The sequence below is a fragment of the Dromiciops gliroides genome, chromosome 2, assembly GCF_019393635.1.
Source record: "Dromiciops gliroides isolate mDroGli1 chromosome 2, mDroGli1.pri, whole genome shotgun sequence".
NCBI lineage: Eukaryota > Metazoa > Chordata > Mammalia > Microbiotheria > Microbiotheriidae > Dromiciops > Dromiciops gliroides.
The window spans coordinates 184,036,390-184,053,187 of record NC_057862.1 but is presented as its reverse complement, the minus strand read 5'-3'; the positions used below and the strand labels follow the sequence as shown (position 1 = coordinate 184,053,187).

Here is a 16,798-nt window from a genome sequence, read left to right as displayed (position 1 = left end):
TTTAACTCTGGCTACCTCTGTTAGATTCTCTATTCAGTGTCTATGTTATGCGATCAAAGAAAGTGAGAGTTTTACTTCACCTAACCTCAGCAGTGTAAAACATTTAGTCTGAAGGAGTAAAGAGCTCTCTTAAAGTTAGGAATTCTCAAAATCTTTCAGTTATTCTTGGTGCAACCTCCAAATTTTCTTCATCCATATTTCTACTTTGAATTTCAGCACTTGTGCATAGAGAACATAATTCTTAAACATGTTTTGGCTCTTCCACTTATGATAATTGAATTTTATTTTATTAAAGACTTTAATATGAGGAAGTAGACTTTCCTCTTTTAAGTCACCCACCACCATACTATGCAAAGTTAATATATCATGATTTAATCTAACCAGAAATCAAAAGATTAAACACTGATTAGTTGTTTTTAGTTGGTCTACTAATTTTCTAAACAATTATTCAGGGACTGTATTAATAAGCCATATTGTATCTTGTACTTAAGTTTTAACAGTCAGAGGGAATACCCTTAGAAAAAGGAATGTACCTTATTTCCAAACAGTGAGTGACATTAAAATCTCAGAGTTGGGACTTCAGATGCCATCGTTAAACACATAAATGAACAGGATTCCCCTTTTTACTCTTATTCTTGAATCCTCAGGGCCTAGCAGCATGCTTGACACATAATAGATATATTGATTATTTGAGTGACTCAAGATCTCAACACTTAAGTGGTCATCTAACATTTGCTTAAAGAGTATTTAGACATTAAGGTGAATAGAGAAGTAAATGGTAATTTCTTCATCTTATTTCTTTTACCCTAAGGAACTACCAATAAAAGATTTGATTCATCTGTAGTCACATTGATTTTTAAATAGTCTAGGGTTTTTAAGAGTTGAATGTAGGAGCATTAGGGGTTGGTACTTGATATTAGATGCTATGTTTAATAAGGATATGTGAGATCCCACAATTGAATCCCTGAAGAAATACATTCATGTTTCCCAAAATCAAAATGTTGAAAAGGAGCATTGGCCAAGCAATGTTTGAATATTCTGTTTTTCTAAAATGATTCCTCTTCTGAATTTTTTTTATGACTTTCCTATTGACAAGCTTTTTTACTTCCTCTTCTCAGTATGACAACATCTTGATGGAAGAGTCTGCTCAGATCCTGGAGATAGAAACCTTTATACCCCTTCTTTTACAGGTAATTCAAGTTTGAAATAAGAAACACAGTATTTTGAGATTTTGGTGGGGGAGTTATCAGTAATAAAGCAACTGCACAGTAGTTTATGGTGCTAATTGCCACAATTACATATCCTCAGTTTTGTTTGTCCTTTCCAATATTCTGTAATAAGTTTGTAAACTTTCTTTTATCCATTCACTGATTACTCTGTAGTTCTGCTGCTTAGGGGGTATTTAGTTCCATTTAAAAATTCATATTTTATCTGTGTACAGTATTTTGAAAAGACATGGCAACTGTAATAAAGAAAATCACATTGTTATGTGCTTTGGAGAGTAGATGAGCTATTTTTAATTCCTTTTATCAGTTATTTCTAAAATAGTTTTTGAAGTTGCAGATTATATTGCCTTTTTTATTTCATGAGTCCTAAGCCAAAAGCTGAACTGTATTTCCTACTGTGCATTAATTTTTAACAGCCCTTTAGAATTGAAGTTTTGAAAAGAAAATTTGGAATTCCAAGTCTATTAATAGAAGTAGTTCTCAAGACCCCAATGTATTCTTTTCTAGTAGTTAACTTTTGATCAGTCATTTGGAACCCGGGACACATTTTAGCATGTTGGTTAGGTCCCCAGAGTAACCCAAAAAACCCATAACCAAGAACTCTTTTGATCCAGACCTGTGACTTCATTGGTGTAGGAAACTACTTCATATTAGTAAATTGCTTGGGCTTTTCTTAGGCTAAATGACTTGTCCCAGGTAACACAGCTAGATTTTAAACCTAGGTCTTTTTCCAAGGCCAGTTCTCTGTCCACTGTGTTATGTTGCCCCTCAACCTAGTTATACATTTTATATATATATATAGTTAGTTATAGTTATAGTTATATATATAACCTAGTTATACGGCCCATAGTTATAGTATCAAACTTACACATAGAAGGCCTTTCCATTTCCCTGAGCATTAAATTTATTATATACAAAATGTAGAAATAGGCAGAGTTTCCCTTTGCCCTTTGCCCTTGTTCTTCCTTTTTTGCTTCCCATTCAGACATGCCCTACTCCTTGAAGTATTATTCCATGTATCACAGTTACATCCTTATTCAAACTGCCATTCCTTAATTCTCCCAAATATTAGGACACCGTCTATTTTTATCTAATTCACTTAACTTTTATATCTAACATTTAACAGGGTGTACACTAACTTAAATGCATTAGTGGAATTTCAACCAGCATAACAATAAAGTGGAAAATTCCAGGCAGAAAGTACATCTAGTGTTAAACTACATAGCTGCTTGTGGTCCAAGACCCAAACAACTAAATTCAAAGGCATAGAGGTAGGAGATGGATGGAATGTCATGTATTGAGAGGAGCAAATAGACCTGTTAGGCTAGAGTAGAGTCATGTGAGATCAGTCTGGAAAGATTGGTTGAAGCTAGATTTTTGCAAACATTAAAATTCTCAAATTTTAAAAATTTTATGCCATGTATCTTGATGTCATTGCGATGTTATCTCTAAATAACCCTTGTAAACATTTATTGTTGATGACTGATTCTCTCCTTTTTCAAAATTTATATTCAGTGTTAGAAAATACAACCATTTTATTAATTGGGTAACCCTTTGTAACAGGATCCAAAGTAATATACTTAGACGGATGTGTTAAAGGTTGTCTTATTTCCATATCATTGCATTTTTTGCTAATGTAAAGGCAAAAGAAATGGAGTTAGAAGTTTCAGGTTTATGCTAAAACTGCCTTGCTGCATTTGTAAATGAAATATCTTTTCATTTCATTGATGCCATTATCATTTCTTTTTCATATTTCTAGAACCCACAGGATGGTTTCAGCAGACTTAAACGATGGATTATGATTGGTGACCATCATCAGTTGCCTCCAGTCATTAAGAATATGGCCTTTCAAAAGTATTCTAACATGGAGCAATCACTCTTTACTCGTTTTGTTAGAGTGGGAGTTCCTACTGTGGACCTTGATGCCCAGGGACGAGCCCGGGCAAGGTAAATGAAAAAGGAAGGACAAACAGTTTGTTTATTGCACATTCCATTCTGAGTTTGCCTTTTTGTTTTAGTAAGATGGGAGACATTTTAAACTAAGGAATTGATTGGCTTAAAGTCAACAGTAAATACATGACCAGAAGACAGACACACTGTGGAGCCAGGTTCAGATGATTCTAATCTTCCCTGACAAGTTTCTAATATTATTATAGATTAGGAGGTTTACTACATGATAGCTTTTGCCCAATTATTACCCATTTCCCCATATTTTTAACTTTAACTTTTTTTTGTCGGGGGGGGGGGCGGAGGGTGGAGGGCGGAGGGCGGACAGCGGACAGCGGTTCAAAGTTGACTGTCAGGAAAATCACCCAGGGTTATCACCTATGTTTTGGGTACATGGGTTGGCCAAAATGGATTCTGTGTCCTTATCTACTGACATTTCTTTCAGTGGTATAGAGCCTTTTATCTCTTTCCTTTCTCTAAGGTTAATTTTCTCTTTTGTAACAGTGCTAAGTCTCTTGTACATGATACCACACAGAATTAAACATTTTTTTTTTTTTTTTTAGTGAGGCAGTTGGGGTTAAGTGACTTGCCCAGGGTCACACAGCTAGTAAGTGTTAAGTGTCTGAGGCCCGATTTGAACTCAGGTACTCCTGACTCCAGGGCCGGTGCTCTATCCACTGCGCCACCTAGCTGCCCCAGAATTAAACATTTAAGAATTCCTTTTTCACTTTTTTAAAATAGAGAACTTTGTTTCAATGTTACCTTGTCAAACCCTGACCATTTTAAAATGGCATTTTATTTTAAACTTATGCTTTACTCATAGTAGGCCCTTTAGTAATGTTTGAATTCATTCAGCAAACATATCTTGAGTGTCTCTTATGTGCTATGCTGCAGCAAATTACGTACTTAGTTGAAACCATCTTTTTTAGATAGTGTAATGGAAACTTTACATTTTTCACTTGTTTAAATTTAGTAGTTCACTAATTTCTTTTAAAAATAAATGTGGGGGCAGCTAGGTGATGCAGTGGATAGAGCACTGGCCCTGGATTCAGGAGGACCTGAGTTCAAATCCGGCCTCAGACCCTTGACACTTACTAGCTGTGTGACCCTGGGCAAGTCACTTAACCCCAGTTGCCTCATCAGGGGGAAAAAATGTGAAGTATCCCCCTCATGTACACAAAAAAAATCCACTACAAACAAACATTATATAAAGGTGACATAATTTTAAATTCTTATCAGGATTTAATGCAAAGGTTAGCAAACAGTTATGACTTGCTCACTGTGTATGGTGCATGGACTGTTTGGTATTTAGCATACAGAAGTGTGCATTCCTCAGTCAGCAGAGACAGCCCTACCATAAGGGAAGAAAACCTGGATACCACCCAGAAGTTGGCACATTAATATTTTTCTGCTGGTGACTCATTGAACGTAGTGATGGTGTGACCACTATAATCCCATGAGGCTGACTGTGCCCTTACTTGAAGGGGGCTAACCAGGACTGGGAAAGAATTATTCTTAAGATGAATATGGCAAAATGGGCAAGATGAATGTCAAAAAGCAATATAGTCTTTGAAAAATTTCTCTGAGGTAGATCTGAAAGGAGTTTAAGTCACTAATCTTTGTTTTGTGGGTTTTTTGTTTGTTTTTTGAAAGCTTGTGCAATCTGTACAACTGGCGTTACAAGAATCTGGGAAACTTGCCTCATGTGCAGCTCATGCCAGAGTTCAGAACTGCAAATGCTGGGCTGCTCTATGACTTCCAGCTCATTAATGTGGAAGACTTCCATGGCGTGGGCGAGTCTGAGCCTAACCCATACTTTTACCAGGTAAGAAAGATGATTCACTGTCATGAGATCATACTTGTATTGCTTACTTACTAGGCTTTATCAATATCTAAATTAGGTGTGACTGAAATTACTAATGACTCTGTGTGTGTGTGCAGACACACACATAGATTCACTCTAGTATGCTATACACATACACAGGTATACATGTATGTATTATCAGATATATACGTATATGTATAAGATATACACATATGTGTGGTGATATGTATATGTGGTAGAGAAGGTGGGGTGTAATATGACAGTTTCTTGAGTTCTGGACTTGGAGTAAGGAGGATGTCAGTTCAAATCCCACCTATGGCAATTACTAGCTGTGGACTATGGGCAAGTCACTTAAATTCTTTTGAGTCTGTAAAATGGGGATAATACTTCACCAGAGTACCTATTTTGTGGGATTGTTGAGAACCACAAGAAAAATAATGTATGTAAAAGCTTTTGCAAGCTTTAAAGCACAATGTAAACTTTGGTTATTTTCTCTCTCTCTCTCTTTTTCACATAAGTACATATTTCTGATACAGAAGGTAGGAAGTATCAAAGAGTAGTAAGTTGTAAGAGAAAAACACTATGGTTTGAAAATTCCTTTCTGTGTCACTATACTAAATTTACACATACACACACCCCTTTATAAATCCAAAGCTCATGAATAGGCTTTCTCATTTTATTTCAGTTGTTTGGCTCTTAAAATAATGTAGAAAATTAAATTTTCATTTTAAGATCTTGAAAAAACCCATATACTGTAAATATTAAGTAATATCTTTTTAAAGCAAATATACCAGAATTTACACATCCAAATGAGTATTGTTATTCAGAGTAGTCTCCTCTATATAGTTGTTTAATAATGCTGTAATTATGTAAATACTTTTGGAATTTCACTTTTGGAAAAATCTTTAGGGCCAGTTTATGTCCCACAAGAGAAAATTTTTTCTCATTATTTAACAGCCACACCTCATTTTTGACCCAAAGCAATATTAGTCCAGCTTGATCACATACCTGATTCATCAGACAGACTTGGTTGCAAGTGACTTTGGGCTAGTTTTAAAAATCAGATTAGCCCTCAGAAGTTGAACATTTACCCACAAGCCAAAGATTTGCTAAGATACTTAAAAAGTACTACAGGCTTTGAAGACAGATCCAGAAGAGAACTTCTAGAAATGTAAGTTAATAGTAGCAGCAGTGCTGGAATAAGTACACATTTATTTTAAGGTGACTACCTTGAATGGAATAGCATTATAATAATGGGATAAATAAAAATTCAGATACATACATTCACTGATGTTTGTTTTTTCATTGCTTTGTAGCCAAATATTCGATGTAAATTTATAATTAAGGAAATACTGAGTTATAACACCTGTCTTTCAAGGAAAAAAGTTTCCATTTGTTCCAAAATATGAAAGTTTTAACAAATAGGATTTAAATATGGGCATTGATTACTCTGGTTATTTTCCATGTCATTTCCTAGTTTGCTCTTTTCCCATTTGGAGCATCTTAATGTTGTTGTTGTTGTTTTTAGCTTAGATTCATGCTTATATGTACCAGTTTATATGAAACATTGGAGAAAAGACTTATAGGGTACCTTCTTCATAGGGACCCTGTATGTGCATGCATGCATGCGTACAACACACACACACATGCACACAGGTGTGCATGTGATTTTCATGTCTAAATTATAAGGTGTGAGAAATTAGAATGTCAGAGAACCGTATACAGTAATTCTTCAAGAACTAAGACCAGAGTCATTGTTCTTAAGTTTCTATCATTTTTCCTTATTGCTTCCATGATGTCACATCCAGTTTATCTTTATTCATGACTTGCTATCTCCATATTTTTATGTATACTATTTTCTGACTTTTTTCCTGTCATCAAGCTTTACATTTTAATCTGTATTGAATTGGATGATAGTAAGTTGCTACTCATTCTGCTGCAGGTAAATCAGAGCACAGAAGCTTCTGGTTATAGTCTTTCCCCAGTCAAAATTATGGGCAGAGTTCTTAACTAGCCATTGGCCTTTCTAGCAGCAAGCCAAACTTTTCCAGCAACTGGCAAAGATAGTAGCTAATATTTCACCATGTTAGCCAAGAGTCAGTAGTTTTAAAGCAAGCAAGAAAAATGAAGGAAAAAGAGAAGCATGAAAAAACTGATGTAATTTTCCCTTGAAAAAATTACTTAGTAGCACCAAATCTATATGTCTCAGGCTTACAGTGGGATTTCTTGCCTTCACAACTTGAGATAAAAATACTTTACCATACTCATGGTTACAGTGTGATATAGTATTATGGTATTAGCCTTTCTGTTAATTTGTGTGTTACTAGGATCATTAGGTAGTTATTATCATATCTTCATTCTAATATTACTCACACAAAGCCTTTTGAAACTGCAAAGTGCTATAGCTAATATTATTAAATGACTATTGTGTGCAAGAAAGAGTATTAACCTTTAATGAATCCATGGTCACAATGATATGAGTACTCTCTTTAATCATGTAAATCACACTCTGTATGCTGAGTCTTTTAATATCTTATGGATGATGGCATTAGTACCTGTGCTGTCCATCACCCATCCCTTCTGCTATGTGACTGGCCCACCTTTTCTGGTCAAAAATGGCCTTGATTATATCCTTTATACCCCTTGTTCCTTGCAGATCATTGTTGACAATATAGTTTGGCTTACTTTTATTCACCATAATGCCCATATGTTCTAATTTAGCAGGTGTCAGACTAGAATATATAAGGCCACATTGGAGCTAGAGATATTTATCCTGTAGAAGAAAATACTTAGAGAGGCTTTGACTATCTCCAAAAGTCTATTATTAGAAGGGTGATTGACTTTGTTTGGCATTCCCAAAGTCTGAACTCTAAGAGTACTTGGGATAGGGGGTTGGGGAGGTAAAAGGAGAAATTACAGAGGGGCAGAATTTGATGTATAGTGTGGAAAAACTTCTTACCAATCTGAGCTGTCTGAAAGTAGAAGAACCACTGTTTGTATCCCTGACACTTAACAGTGCATTGCAGAAAGTAAGTACATATTAAATGCTATTCATTCATCCATCCATTAGACCTCTTGTTGGAGCTTCTTCAAATAGAGGCTGAATGACCATTTGCTGAGGATGCTGTAGTAAGCATCTCTAACCATTTAAGTTTTGGACTAAATCATCTCTTTGAAAATACAAAATACTATAATGAGTGCTAGATTTGATATAAGGGGACTAAGACTTGAATGCAAGCTTTATTCCTTACTTTCTGTATGAATTTGGGCATGTCACATAACACCTCTAGGCCTCAGTTCTTTGTCTTCATCAATGAGAGGCTAGACTAAATATCAGAATTTCCTTCAAGCTCAAAATGTATGATCTAATCATCCTTTGAATAAAGTTCTCAGTTTTACAAAAGGCTTCACTGACCAGTTGATTAATTCTCATTTCTTAAGATCTACTGAGCATGTTATATAAAAATAGCCTGTTCTTCCAAAAAGTTTAGAAATAAAGGAGTTAATTCATGACTGGATTTGTTTACTTTGCAGAACCTCGGGGAGGCAGAATATGTAGTGGCACTTTTTATGTACATGTGCCTACTTGGTTACCCTGCAGATAAGATCAGTATTCTAACAACGTATAATGGACAGAAACATCTCATTCGGGATATAATTAATCAGCGTTGTGGGAGCAACCCGTTGATTGGAAGACCAAATAAGGTAATTTTCCATTAAGAAAATAAGAGCTTTAGCCATCATGTTGGAGAATTGTCACTTAACTAAGAACGAATTCATATTGTTCCAGTTGGTTTCCTTTGCATTATTTTTCTTTTCTGGGTCCTATTAGTGAGTAAAAAGGATTTACACATATTTCTTATTTGTGAATACCTCTTCCCAACTTTCTACCCCCAAAATAGGAACAATTGATAAATAATATTTTTACAGTTCTCTTTTGTACATTACTAAATTGAAAATTTATTTGGGAGGATATCAGAAACACCCGTTTCTTTTGTTTTTTTTAACTGTTGATGAACCAAATTTATGTACTCATGTGTTTTGCAAAAAAATTATCAAATTTTGTACTCTTTGGGCAAGTGTTTTTGACTTCTAAGAATAAGACCAGTTTCCTAATAAGGTGTTTGTTGGCATGGTTACCTCTGAACCATTTTATTTATTTTACATCTCATGGGATGAGATGAGTTAGCATTAGGTAATTATGATGATCCCTGACTTTTAGATAGAGGCTATGTAGGTTAAAGGAAAAAGGAAACCAGAAATACTATATGATTTAAGAGTTAATCTGAAATGATAGGGATTTAAACATTCTATTTAGCAAATAGACCATGTATCTGTTTACAATTTCTTTTTTCTTTTTAAAAAAATTTAATGTTTTATTTTTTCCCCAATTACAGGTAAAAAAAATTTTTAACATTCAGTTTCACATTCTTTCCTTCCCTCCCTCCCACATTGAAAAGGCTAGCAATTTTTGATATAGGTTATACATGTGCAGTCATGCAAAATATATTTCCATTTTTAAGTCATGTTATGAAAGAAAACAGACCAAAAGAAAAAGAAAAAAAGTAAAGAAAAAGTATGCTTTGATCTGCATTATTCAGACTCCAGACTTTCTGGAGGTTTATAGCATTTTTCATAATCAGTCCTTTAGAATTGTTTTGAATCATTGTATTGCTGAGAATAGCTAAGTCATTCACAGTTGATCATCATATAGTATTGCTATTACGACATACAGTGTTCTCCTTGTTCTTCCCATTTTACTTTGCATCAATTCATGTAAGTCTCTCTGGGTTTTTCTGAAACTGTCCTGGTCATTATTTCTTATAGAACAATAGTATTCCATCACAATCATATACAACAACTTATTCAGCCATTCCCTAATTGATAGATATCCTCTCAATTTCCACTTCTTTGCCATAAATATTTTTTGCTATAAATATTTTTTATATATGTTTTTTCCTTTTTGTTTTTTTATTTCTTTGGAATGTGATTTCTCTTGTTTTCCTTTTTATGCTTGAATATTGTATTTGAAATTCATATTTTCTATTCAACTTTGGTCTTTTCATCAGGAATGCTTAAAAGTCCTCTATTTCATTGAATGTCTGTTTTTTTCCCTGAAGGATTATATGTAGCTTTGTGGGGTAGGTGATTCTTGGTTGTAATCCTAGCTCTTTTGCCCTTCAGAATATCATATTCCAATCCTTTTAATGTAGAAGCTGTTAAATCTTGTTATCCAGACTGTGCCTCCACAATATTTGAAGCAGCTTTTTGACTTCTTGCAATATTTTCTCCTTGCCCTGGCAGCTCTGTAACTTGGCTATAATATTCCTGGGAATTTTTATTTTGGGATCTCTTATAGGAAGTGATCAGTACATTTTTTCAATTTCTATTTTCCCCTCTGGTTTTAGAAACATCAGGGCAGCTTTCCTTGGTAATTTCTTGAAAGATGATGTCTAGGCTCTCTTTTTGATCATGGCTTTCAGGTAGTCCAGTAATTCTTAAATTATCTCTCCTGGATCTTTTTTCCAGGTTAGTTGTTTTAATTTTTTCATTCTTTTAATTTTGTTTGATTGTTGCAAGTCATTAGTTTTCATTTGCCAATTTAAATTTTTAAGGAATTATTTTCTTCAGTGAGCTTTTGTATCTATTTCCATTTGGCCAATTCTTTTTAAGGAGTTCTCTTCAGTGAGCTTTTGTATCTTTTTTTCCATTTGGCCAATTCTGCTTTTCAAGATATTCTTCTCCATTGAATTTTTGTGCCTCTTTTAACATTTGGCCAGTTTTGTTTTTTAAGGTGTTGGTTTTTTTTTTGTTGTTGTTCCTTTTTTTACTATGCTGTTGACTCTTTTTTTGTGATTTTCTTGCATCACTCTTATTTCTCTTCCCAGTTTTTCTTTCACCTCTCTTTCTTGATTTTTAAAATCCTCTTTGAATTCTTCCATGACCTAAGACCAAGTCATATTTTTCTCTGAAGTGTTGGATGTAGTAGTTTTGACTTTGTTTTGAGTTTGTGTTTTGATCTTTCCCCATCACCATAGTAACTTTCTGTAGCCAGGATCTTTTTCTGTTCTTTTGTTTATTTTTCTAATCTGTTTCTTAACTTTTAACTCTTTGCTAAAGTGGGGCTCTGCTTTCAGAATGGAGAGAGCACTGCTCCAAGCTTCAAGTTTTTTGGGAAATTGTTTTCAGAGCTAATCCTGGGGATCTGTAAGTTTTTGGTTCTTCCAAGGTGGTATGAATTAGGGAGAGGTGTGTGTTTACCACTCTTCTGGGCTGTGCTCTAGTCTGTGAGCTACCACAAAACACTCTTTTCTGCCTTGGAACTATGAGTTAGGGTCTCAGCTCCCCTGCAGCCTTAAGTTCTAGTGTGCTAGTGCTCCTCTTTGCCCCAGAACTGAGACTCAAGACTGTGACCCTGATCTAAGAATGGTCAATGAAACAGAGTCCTGCACCTGATGCACCAGTAAAGAGACCCCTATATTCTCCTTCTGATCAGCTGACCCCTTTTCCTTCTGTGGGCTAAGAGGTTTGGAAACTGCCACTGCTACCACTGATTCAGTCACCACCAAGACCTACTGCTGGTTTGCTGGGGCATAGTCTGGGCTACACTGTACTACCCGTTTATCCCAGTGCAACAGGCCTTTCCTGCCAACCTTCTAAGTTGTCTTGAACTGTAAAATTGTTTCACCCTGTCCTTTTGTGGGTTCTGCCATTCTAGGCTTTGTTCTGAGGCATTATTTACAGTTGTTTGGGGGGCTTTTCTCCACCATCATGACTCTGTCCCCAACTGTTTTCATTTTTAAAATGGTTTGTAGTTATTAGTTTGTTCATATCATATCCCTAGAAAAAAGTTGTATCCTCAATTTATAGTAAGGAAAATCTTAAACAGGTTAAGGCCTACTGTTTCATCATAAATTAGTATCAACATATGGGATAATTTCTGGCTTTTTACTACTCAGTCTGACATGGCCTGTTAAATAAAACAAAGTTCAAAGAACTATTTTGGCTAAATCTTTTATGTCTCTGTTAATTTTTCTAATGTAATTGTAGAAGGAAACTATAAATTGTAAGGGTTTGGGTCACTCAGAAATTTTAGTGTGATAATGAGACTGTTTAATAGTTTGCTGCTTTTGGTGTCTTCAAGGCATAAGCAGGCTTAACTTTCTTATTTTAAAAAATGAACAAGGGCGTAGGGTTTGTAACACTACTTCTTAGTTAGTTATCCTAGTTGAAAATGATTTTGCTTTCAGATAACCTGACGATGGCTTACTTTTCAAAGTAGGAAATGAGTGAAGGAAAGCCAAATGTCTAAAGATTAATAAATAGGTTTCATGAATAGAATTGAGGGAAATGATAAAAATTTTAAAAAGAGAGTGTTAGTTTTAAGCTTATAGAGAAATAAGAGAAACAGTGGAGATACTGTACTAAATATAAACATTTAGATTAGGATTAGCCATCTGGATTTGACTTGGACATTGTTGGAAAACCAGTAAGCAGGCTCTTAATTTGTTATATTGTTGAAGTGAAACATCCATAATACTGTATATCTGGAACATTATTGTTTAGCATTAATGTAGTTATTTCTTATGCCATGCTTCCTTGGGCTACAAATAGCATAATATCAATGTATTTCATTAGAATCAAAATAACCAGGCAAAACCCTCAGAAAGCAATAGAATAAGGATTAGGGCTTTGTTTAAGCAATGTATCATTCTTCATGTCACATTGTTCCTTAGTTTCATTGATTCTGCCCATCCCAGCTCTTGGTTAAAGTGTATGGGATATTTTTATTGATCATATCTGCTAATTATCTGAAGAAATTACATTATTTCCAATATGGTTTTGAAAAATACATGTTGCTTTCCCATTTCTAGGTGACAACAGTTGACAGATTTCAAGGTCAGCAAAACGATTATATTCTTCTTTCTCTAGTACGAACTAGAGCAGTGGGCCACCTGAGGTATGTAAGACAATAATCTAATTAAGGCATTGAGTATATATTTCTACTGCATTGATGTCTTTTTTAAAGTTTTCTAGGTAGATAATTTGTTATATATTAAAAGATAAAAAGAATATTAGAATTGTGCATTTAAATGTGATGCTAAGCCTTGGTCATAGTTATTGAAATGCATTAAAATAAGATTCCTTATATGGCTATTGGTTTGCACCTGCCCAGTCTCTTGGTACTTAACAATTCATCATTACAAAATATATATATATATATTATATATATATATATATATATCAATATATCAATCAGAATATCCTGAAATGTCCATCTTAAATCAATTGAAAGTTTGATAATAGTTCCAAAATATAAAGGAGGTGAGTGATAAAAAATAATCTGTTTATAAAAGTTTTTAATTGTGTGTGTGTGTGATCCGTGGTTGGCCATGGTTCCTGACTTTTTCCCCAGAATGTTTCAGCTTCAGTGTTAAAGGATAAAGGAGCCATTTGCCTTCCTCGGATTAAGAATTCTCAAAACAAACCATAATCTATTTTTGTCATTTTATTGTGATGTATTTATGTGTTAGAGATTTGTGGGAATAGCATCTTCTTATTATGAGACAGCAGTTAGTTTTATAAACCTCCATCTCAAATGACTTACCAGTAAGACTGTAAGAATTCTTTTTATTATTTTGTCTGATGGATAATAAATGCCCATACTTAAAAATAAAATCAAGCTCCCCATAGAGTTACCACTGTAGTCAAGATCTGTTTGGGGCTTAACCTAGTAATCAGGTCCCATTAGTCTGATAACATTTTATGTAAGGGTAAGTAAAAATGCTATGTTTCAAGAAATTGCTTCAAGTCCTTACTATTTTTAAACACAGGTTGTTCCTGGTTTTATTTTTCATGGGGATATATTACATAGTCTTTTCGTGTGTGTATGTGTATGTGTGTGTGTGTGTCTGTCTGTGTGTCTGTAGGTATTTCCTGCTTCAAGTAAGGGGAACTTGTGGATTGAGATCTGAATGGATTTCTCTTTATTTTTATTTGGGAGTTCTGGGAGGCTTTTAACAGAATAAACATTGACTGCTTTGTATTGTTGATTAATCTCTATTCAAATACTTCCTTAACTTCTAGCTACCTTACCTTCTACTTCTTACCACTTCTCAGGAAAGGAACTAATTGGAACATGGTTGCTATAAAAGGCTTTTAAAAATGTGATTTCAGTTTTTTCTTACATATCAGTATACCCTAAATCATAGTCTTAAATGATGGATGATGGATCAAAGAATCTGCTGAAATGTTCTTTTGAATGGTCAGCTTCCTCTTTTCTTTTTTGCTGTCAGTATGTAAAGGAAAATATGCTAGGATTTCATTGATCTAGTTGTCACTGCTAGACCGGTCACCAAATTTCATAAACTTTCAATAAAATTTTTTGATTTGAGAAATTGAAAATGAAAGTTGAAGCCAAGGAAAAACAATAAGCTAGTGACTGGGAAGAAATTAATTGAGCCAAATAGCACATTATATGTATGACTATATGTTTTTGACATACAAGGAGGAAAAATATTCTTATGTAATTGTTGTAAAGTTAAAAAAAATGCCTCAAATAAAATGAAGAGACCTACCTCCTGTTTACCCCACTCTTTGACACTTACCATGATACTTACTATCTTCTTTATCCTAGGACACACATGGTAAGCTAAAGGGATGGCACCCCATCCCTGTGATAGTTTCTTTTCCAAAAACCTGTTCTAAGCCTTGGATGGTACTCTCTGTAAGCTAGAGAAGTAGGGAATTCTGGCTGCTTTCCTAACATCCATTGTTCAGACCTTTAAATTCATTTGGAGGGACCAAGCAGCTTTAAATAGAAATGGTTGGCCCAGAGTAAAGTAGTGAGACTTTTTTGTGATGACTCACACATTGGAATTATACCAGAATGGTGGTTTGTTGCTTGCCTCTCCTGTAGAGCTAAAATGACTTTAATGATTTATTTGAAGACTAGAAAAGCAGTTAATAGTGGCCACTTTCCTAGCTGTAGAATAATATTAGGTGGTTCCATATATTCTGGCTAACCTTGATCTTTAAACAATATTTATATATATCCACAATAGGTAGCTACATTTAATGCAGGCCCAAATGTGTATTGTCTCAGGTCCCCCATTCTAAAATTGGGCCTGTGAATAGGGTTGCTATGGTGATTTTTAAGTTTTTGTTTGAATTGTGATTGCCAAACTAGAGCTTCTCTTATTTACATAGTAAAGGTACTTTGGGAGGAGGTAGAAAGAATGAAAGAAGTCCTGGTTAGTCATAAATTGTTGGAAGTTCTATTCTTCCCCTTCCAAGTCTAAGCAATGCTTCAAATACAAAAGTGTATTAGGCAAAGCCTAGACTACGGTAGGTTAAGATAGGATTTTCTGTTTGTTGTTCAATTGAGTATGTGGCCAGATGCTTCTGGATATGTGGATGAAAACTGGGAACATTGTTTCAGACCCTTTTCTGTCTAATATAGGACACAAACAGAGGCTAACATACTGTAATGTAAAGCTTTAACCTGCTTATATTATTTCCCTCGTTAAAATAATTTCAGGCTACAGAATTTAATGTGCCAGACATGTTTTTTTATAAATCTTCTCATCTTTTCAAGATACTAAAACATATAAGTAGTCACCAGAAAAGCAGTGGAAAATTGGACTCTGACCAAATATTTTAATAATCCTAAGAAGTGCAATTGGAAATATCTCTGACTTTCAATTCATCATTTGAAAATGGGGACCCACCAAATTGTCCTTTGTTGTTGAGACCAAAATGGTCTCTTCCAATCAAAACATAATGCTTTTGTAATAGAGAATAACTGTGGCTTATGATCTGTTTTAATATTGTGGGTGAGTTTATTTGGACTCTTTTATTTTTCATTCTATAAATTATGGATAATTCATGGACCTTCCTAAATTTATGTTTAGAATTTGAAATGTCATCCCTGGTTGTTAAGGAAACAAGAGCTAGTCTCTGTCTACACACAGATGGGTCACAGCATGGCCAGACCTTTAAGCTGACCATTGTGAATTGGCAGCATATTTGAATCACTCATGGGGACCATACGGATGGGTCATTGCAAACTAAATTGTATGGTTTTGCCGTGATGCAGTCCAGTTGCTTTGACTTTTATATCAGTGAAGTGATTTATTTCTTGGATTAAGCAGCCTGATTTATTCCCTATAGATAGAATTCAGTAGCAAAATTTGATTTTATTAAAATATTATTGACTGTGCAGCACTGCGGACATATTTCCTTCACTAGAGTTCAAGGACAGGTTTTGCCATGCCTAATGAGAAAGATTGTAGGTGAAATGTTAAAAAGTCTCATGCAAGAATATAGCAATAAAATTGAAATGTATTTATTCTTTTCTCTGTTTTCCAAAGGGATGTTCGTCGTTTAGTGGTGGCCATGTCAAGAGCCAGACTTGGGCTTTATATCTTTGCAAGAGTGTCCCTCTTCCAAAACTGCTTCGAACTAACTCCAGCTTTTAACCAGCTCACAGCCCGCCCACTTCATTTACAAATAATTCCTACAGAGCATTTCCCTACCACCAGAAAGGTATATGCATTATTTTATTACTAACTTAGGTTATTAAATATTCTAAGAGACATACATAGATTTTTCTTCCCCACTTTTCCTCTTATTAACACTATTTGTGAGGAGAATACTTAAGTACATCCTTTGAGATGATACTAAAAAAACACAGGTCACCTCCTTTCCCTAAAGAGCTCATCTTCAGTTGGCAAATGGCCACTCTTGGACAGCACATACCATTTTAAGACATGAGTGCCATGTAAATGGAGGTGTATAG

At 34.7% G+C, this 16,798-nt stretch overlaps 1 protein-coding gene across 1 annotated transcript in view; it reads left to right on the top strand.

Annotated features, from left to right (window-relative positions):
- AQR (aquarius intron-binding spliceosomal factor) overlaps positions 1-16,798 on the top strand; it is a 106,286-nt gene that overhangs the window by 85,818 nt on the left and 3,670 nt on the right. Inside the window, exons 28-33 of the mRNA XM_043986744.1 lie at positions 1,119-1,190; positions 2,986-3,173; positions 4,827-4,998; positions 8,533-8,703; positions 12,873-12,958; positions 16,371-16,545. Coding sequence (XP_043842679.1) covers positions 1,119-1,190; positions 2,986-3,173; positions 4,827-4,998; positions 8,533-8,703; positions 12,873-12,958; positions 16,371-16,545 — 864 coding nt within the window. The remainder of the gene's footprint in view (positions 1-1,118; positions 1,191-2,985; positions 3,174-4,826; positions 4,999-8,532; positions 8,704-12,872; positions 12,959-16,370; positions 16,546-16,798) is intronic.